Here is a 7,185-nt window from a genome sequence, read left to right as displayed (position 1 = left end):
ACAATGTCAGTAAACAGTAAAAAGGATTAGGTTTCCCATAAAAACTGGCCAAAGACACACCGATCAGATACAACTTAGAACACACGACAGATGAAGAGTTGATCATCTGGTTAGAGCACAATGTTCTCCCGGTAAACCTTGGGTCCTAGCATTCATGTGTATGTTATTTTGACATGTACCACCAGTCTAGACACTAATGCAACCAAGCACACCCCCCCGTGGGGACAGTGCTCCCCAGCACCAGCAGCCTTTCCCAGCAGGACAATGCTATCTGTCACATTTTGAGAAGAAAATCCCAATTTGATTGAGCATCTGTGGGATGCACCAGAACAAACCCAATCTATACTGGTCCAATCCCACAACCCACAGGAGCCAAAGGAGGATCTACTGCCAATGGCCAGGTGCCAGACACCACTGGACACCCCTAGAGGTCCCATGCTCAAAATAGATGAATTTGCTCTTATTCAACTAATCAGTTTAAGCTCCAGAGAAGAAAACAGCGTTTTTACACAAAGTTTCTTGGACCACATGGACTGAACCTGTATAACCTTAATATTCAGGTAGCAGAGTCGACCAGGTCAGATCCTGTGGTTAGTAGTTAGTGCTGGACTGCTGAGGCGTTTGAAAGATCATCAAAGTGGCCAACCCCCAGAGAACACTATCAGTAGGAGAGAGCATAGTGGTGTAATGAATAAACATTAGTCTGGCTGGCTTCCTGGACCAGGATGACAGAGAACTGGACCCAGTCCAGGCTCACTTCTTTAGTGTCCCTGAAGGGGAAGCTGTAGTCCTCCATGAGCCCTGGAAAGCCTCATCACACACCTCACTCACCACACTGGCTTACTTTGCACCAACACAGCATCTCTCCCCTGGGTCGCTTGCCACCTCTGTATGACCAGTAAACCGTGACACCGTTACTATGACAACGTCCCACCTCTTCCTCTCCTCAGCAGAATGAGCTCACAGGCGAGAACTGGGTGGCGGGAGGAGGAAAGGGGCATACGCTCATGCACGCGCTCAAACAGACGAGCATGGCATGGCAATCTCCCTTTGATGCTGATGCAAAGAGACTGGTACGCTGAAACCCTCCTCCCATCCTCCTCCTCCTCTTCATGAGATGGCACTATGGTCCTGGAGTGTGATGAGACAGGAAGCACCCCGCCCACTCAGTCACATGATGCCATCAACCGTGACCGCAACCAGGGGCCAGAGCATCCACACTGCATCCATGTTTCTGACTTATTCATAACAAGGCATCAATTATTCAGGTTCATGACCAGGTAGTGGCACCAAAAGTATCCCAAAAGTGTTTACATTATCATTTAAAATCTCTACAGAACACAAGACTAAGTGGTAAATCCATTACAAAGACTGAATAGAAAAAGACAGTTAGACAAACACTACTAGTGCAGCACAATTCACACTCTGATATATAGCAGCATTAAAGAAAGCCAGCCTTCCCATCCAAACGCTAAGAAGCTTAGTCCAGGGGAAATGTGACAATGTACAAAAATAGTGTGCAGCTTTATCTACAGGCCTCGGTGGGCTTCCAGCTCTGCCTGCAGAAAATAAAATCACAGAGTGACCAGCATGTTCACACTGCTTCCCTGCTCTAACTGTGAGGGTGACACTGTCAGAGACGGTATCAGCTCTGCAAACCTCTGGGGCTTCCCTGGGGAGCTGCTCTACATGAAATATAGAGAGGCCTGATGGAATACAGTAGGTGCTTCACCCATTAACGTTTTACCCTAAAATCTATGCATAAGATGCTCCTGGTGTGTTCTCAGAGGTATTTATCAAGAGCAGATGAAAGAAAAAAAACAATAGTGCTGAAATTATTAGTGAGTTAATATATGATTCAATCATCACAAAATGAATTATTTACAGTTACAAAATCATGTTACTGATTATTTTAATAAGAAGAGACTACAGCCACAATAGCAGCCCTGTGAGGATGTACTTTACTGAAGCACAGTGGTGGTAAGAGCTAACCACAACATGCTCACAATGACAATGCAACATGCAAGTAATGATTACCATGTCAAACGTCTTAGTTTAGCATGTTAACACGCTAACATTTGACTAAAACAAAACATATCCTGGTGGGAATGTCATCTGTTTTTGCCAGGTATTTGATGATAAACCAAACAAATTAAAAGACTCTTAATAAAAAGGGGATCAAAATGATTTTATCTTCAGCAGGACACAAATGTTGGTAAAAATGGCATGTCAATCCATCTGTTTAGACATCAGGAGATCAGCTAAGTAGATGTCAAGGTATTTCACTGATGAAGAATAAAGAAGGAATCTCTGTCTCTGTTTTTGTTTTGACAACAGCTCATCTGATCGACTTCACGCTTGCTGTATGCATTTCTGGGAAACCCAGGAAGTACACTGTCAAGTTTGATGTTTGGTTTTCTTTTTAGATGAGCAGTACTCATTACTTTGGCAAAAAAAAAAGTTTTCAACTATGCATTCACAAAAGTAGCCTCAGCAGGGCTTCTGCTCATGTCAGTTTCTTCACCTGTCATGGACTCCTCTGCAGACTTCTAAATGCAAACCAAAATCTGTCTCTGCGCAGCAACTACGCTACAACTGCAGTTTTACGCATATAGTAGTTTGTATGTGCAGAACATACACACCTTGAACTATTTATACTGTGAAATATTTATGGAACAAAGCCCCCCGAGCAGACTGAGTGGACTAGAAAGAAGTCTAATAACAGCAACTAAGCATTTGTGGTGTCCGCAGCTGTACATATGGGAGTCTGCGAGAGCATATAATGAAGGTTCAAGTTGGTGCAGTCGCTATAGGCAACATCATCAAAGGTAAATGTACAACAGCAGAAACTGAGCTACTTTTCAAGTATAAGGGAAAACCTGAACCAAAGATGTGGATCAAATGACTAAACTGACACTGCCATTCTTTAAGCCATACTGCTAACTTGATTTCAAATAAAAATATGCTTTGCAATTTATAGCTTCACAAATACAATTGTTACAATGCAACTGGCTGCTTATTTTGAGGTTGTGATTTGTGGTTTAAGTCAAAATTTGAATGAAGCATTGTGATCACTTTTTGTCAAGGCATAAATAATTCATATATTATTTGAAAAAAAATAATGAATTCATCAATAATAAAAACAACCATTAGTTTCAGTACTATTAGATTTCATCCATTAGGCGCTCATTTTGAAGCATTATACATTCCCTCGGTATCCACTAGTCATCAGTGCTGTATGTTGGTGGCAGGTTTTACAGAAGACTTACTGTAAGCTACTACATCTTTATGGCATCAATTGTTGGAGAGAGTAATACCATAATGGTTGTTAAAGCATTAATTGATGGTGTGGTTTGTATCAGCCAATACTTTCCCTACAGCTGGCTGTGTGGTGCCAAGAACTATACTACTTCAGGTTTTGAAGCTTAAAAAAAACCCAAAAACAATTTACTCAATTTTTCTTACCCAAAGGACAAAAGACTCTCAAATCACCTACAGTGGACCCTGGAGAGCAGGCATTTACTAGACGTTCAAGGGAATTTCCACTCAAAGCCTAATTTATTCCTGATTCTGATCAAACGGCCGCTACAACAGTACTGTAACATGTTACACAGAGATTAACTCCTGTGATAGAGGGCATGTTGTAATGCACGTATGTTAGACATAACATCTCAATAAAACTGGAGATCACAGGCGAGCATGGGTAGAAAGCCAGAGAGCAAAGATCAACTGATAGCGAGTAAAATTAAAAAGCCTCCCCCATAGCTCTGCAGCAGAGTGGCCCCGCAAGTAGCAGCAGCAGCAGCAGCAGCAACAAACCAAACCCAAGCACAGCAAGCCAACACAGCAGTAAAAGCAAAGAAGTACTTGAAGAAGAAATGTTGTTTTCGGCAGCGCTGTGTACACACCTTTGCATTAATATAGGGGTCAAAGGGCCCACAGCGTTTGAACTCTTTATGGTCTACAGAGCTCTGGGAGGGAGGAAGAGAAGATAGGTCGATGGTTTTGGTTCAGACAAGCAATGGACAAATGAATGATGATCATAAATGAGTCAAACTAAATATAAAGGAGAAAAAAAATCAGAGTTGAGTTAATAAACAATCAGATGTCATGAACAGGCAGGAAGAAATGACACAAAATGAGACGCTTTGTCATCTAACTGATTTCATATCTGAATGTGGCTCGTTGTTGGAGAAACTTTTGCAGTTGTGACTACATTTACAAAAGCTCATAATGGGTCATTTCTCCTCATCCCAAACAGAACAGGCCAGAGATGGTTTTGGTCTGGAAGCTGTCGGTGCAGTAAGCAACCAAACAAAAACAAAAATAATCAAACACAAGAGTTAAAATGGTTAGAGGAAACAAGCACTTTTTACAGTAGCACAGTGTCAAAGCACTTCAAGTATCACATTATCAAGGGAGAAGTCAGACTCATGATGCTCTGAGGTTAATGCACTCTGGTCTCATTCTTTTTGACAGTCATCTTGTCATGCCATGCTGAACTTGAATTTGCAATCAGAAGATCTCTACGTGGCATTTTGTTGCTAAAAATGAACTCTGTAGCAACTGAGAAAATGATCAACTTCCTATTACTGCTGACTAAACCATTAGAGCTGCCATTATGACACTGACTGAGACCAACAGATGTGCTAAAGATCTATGTGTCATTAGTGTAGAAGTGGGCTACCACAAGGTCCTAATGTGTTCGCTGCATACACACATATGTTGACAAAACAAATCAATTTAGTGGTGATGTCACTTCATTAATTCCCCCACTTAAAATATCAACAGCATTGTAGCAATGTTTGCCAAACAAAACCAAAAACCATAAGAGGCTAAATCCACACTAATGCGTTTTCATTTTATGAGGGCTTTTTAAAACAAAAGTTCTCTGCTCATATGAACAGTTTTCGCACAGTTTCAGAAATAATTAACGTGCCTACTATATGTCTGGAAACATATGCTACATGACCATTTACGTAGACTGGGAATGCATGTAAACACCCATTTGAATTAACCAATGATTGCCAGAGCTTATGTCTTTGTTTTCTTTCAGAAAACGGTCAGGTGAGTGGCACGTGACTAATTGGGGAATGACATGTAGTCACAATTAAGACCCAGTCCAAAGGCTGTGTCCGAAATCATCCACTCACTCCCTACTCCCTATCTAGGGACCACTATATAGTGAACTATGTAGTGAACTATATAGGGAGCACCTTGGCAAAGTAACATTTCTGACACTGTTGGTGCTAGTAATTATGTTGCTCGCTAACTGCAATTTGTGCTTCAGCAGCGTAGTGCAGACATCAAATTCACAGTTTATTACATAGCTAAGAACAGGTATAATCAAATTTAACCAAAAATAAATGGGAAATTACTAATGACAAGTTTTTGTGCTCTCATTCGTCTCGTTCGCATTTCCTTTCGCGCAATGCATGATGGTGCATATTGCTTGGTGAGTGACCATTGGCTGTACACTACTTTTCACGGTAGGAAAGGTGGGATATTTTGAGTGCACTATATAGGGTGTAACATTTGTAACTTAACAAAATGGCAAACCCTATGAACTATATAGAGTATAGTGGGAGATTTCGGACGCAGTGTAAAGCAAACATAGGTGTCTGCGTCATTGCTTCATAAAGTCTCTGTTTTTGCCCTTCCAAACTAAATCTCAGTCCTGTAATTTTCAAACTAAAGCAGGATCTGCAGAATTTTCAAAAGCCTTTCAGTGTCATAAAAGCCTGTGTAATGTGGACTCTAGGTGTAAATGTCGCAAATGCCATTCATTTTAACACAAAATGTATTAGTGTGGATGTAGGCAGACTGACCACCACAAACACACGCACACTAACATGGATGAGTAAATGCTTAGGCAGACCTGCTCGTTGAGTTTGGGGTGTGAGGGTCCTTGGTGGATGAGGAGTTTTACGATATGCTCATCTCCCTTCCATGCAGCCAGATGCAGAGGGTAGCAGCCCTTGTTGTCCGCGATGTTGGTCAAGGCCTCGTTTCTTAGCAGCGCCTCCACCACGTCGCTGCGGATGAATGACAGGGCAGGGCAGGTCAGAAAATGCCAACAGCATAAACCACACTAATAAATACACACGGCCTTAGCAAACAGCCAATCAATAGCTTTATCTTCCTCAAGGGACAACTGTCTGTGAGGGCGGACCTCATTTAATGGAGAGCATAAACGTGGGAGCTGAAACAGGCACTGGCATTTTTCCCCCAATTCCCAAAGTTATAAATCGCTGATGTACCTGTGTCCATTAAGGGCGGCGTGGTGTAGAGGGGTGTATCCAGTGCTGTCCACACAATTCACATTGGGGCCTCTCCAGATACTGTTAGGATGAGAAAGGATTGTTAGGCTTCCATAGCATACACAAAACACAAACATTTACCACACCAAACAAACACTGCCTATCCCCCTGTAAAGTCCCCGACTGTGGGTGTGCCTGATTTTGCTCTGATTGCTATCTCAGGGCCCCTTTCTTACACAGCAGCTAGTTCGCATACAGGTGGAGGGTGGCTTTCACAAACTCTCCCTGTCTGGAGAAACATGAGATGGCAGGAATGAAGAAGCACGAGGCCAAGAGCACTATCAAACCAGAAAACCAGGAAGAGAAAGCAGCACCATCACACTGAGCAGTCGCTGAGATGAGCTAATTATGTCTAGTTTACTGTAACTCTGTGCAACCAAAGCCTGAGTATTCTGGCTCAACAGGCTTTTTGTCATGTAAAACACAACAACAAGAAAAAAAATACCAAAGTATTGGCACAGAGCCAAAAAAGCATTGCATGAGTAAAGTGTGAGGTAGGCCAGCATTAGTCCAGCACTCCCATTCATTAGAGCTGAACTCAGCTGTCAGCTGAGATTGGTTTGTTTCTTTTAATTTGCAAAAAGCACTGTGGTGAGGAGGAAAAAGAATGATGACAGAGGGGGCGGCAAAGAAGGACGGAGGGAGTAATTTAAGAAGCTAAGGGATGTCTGGCGAGACAGAGTGCCAGGATGGGATGCGAGGCTCTCTTGAAAGACCTTAACACATTCTAAATAAATCATGTGATGAGGAAATCCCAGCACTGGTGAACCAAATATCCGAGACCAGAGTCATTTGCCATACAGAAAGAGAATTGGAGCAAAACAGTTGGGCCTCACAGAGAATCAATCATAAATGGAAGAGAATT

The 7,185-nt window shown here is 42.2% G+C and overlaps 1 protein-coding gene across 6 annotated transcripts in view; it reads right to left on the bottom strand.

Moving 5' to 3' along the window:
- LOC103372890 (ankyrin repeat and SAM domain-containing protein 1A) overlaps window positions 1-7,185 on the bottom strand; it is a 69,868-nt gene that overhangs the window by 52,375 nt on the left and 10,308 nt on the right. For 5 of the 6 annotated variants that reach the window (XM_008302660.1, XM_008302658.1, XM_008302661.1 and 2 more), the window contains exons 2-4: window positions 6,261-6,341; window positions 5,879-6,035; window positions 3,909-3,971 (exon numbers count right to left, since the gene is read on the bottom strand). In XM_008302660.1, coding sequence (XP_008300882.1) covers window positions 3,909-3,971; window positions 5,879-6,035; window positions 6,261-6,341 — 301 coding nt within the window. The remainder of the gene's footprint in view (window positions 1-3,908; window positions 3,972-5,878; window positions 6,036-6,260; window positions 6,342-7,185) is intronic. The other variant, XM_008302663.1, reaches the window with a different exon arrangement.

This window comes from Stegastes partitus, unplaced genomic scaffold, assembly GCF_000690725.1.
Source record: "Stegastes partitus isolate 25-593 unplaced genomic scaffold, Stegastes_partitus-1.0.2 Scaffold1852, whole genome shotgun sequence".
In the NCBI taxonomy this organism is placed as follows: domain Eukaryota; kingdom Metazoa; phylum Chordata; class Actinopteri; family Pomacentridae; genus Stegastes; species Stegastes partitus.
Note: the sequence above shows the minus strand (reverse complement) of the source record. Positions and strands in the feature narration are given on the sequence as shown.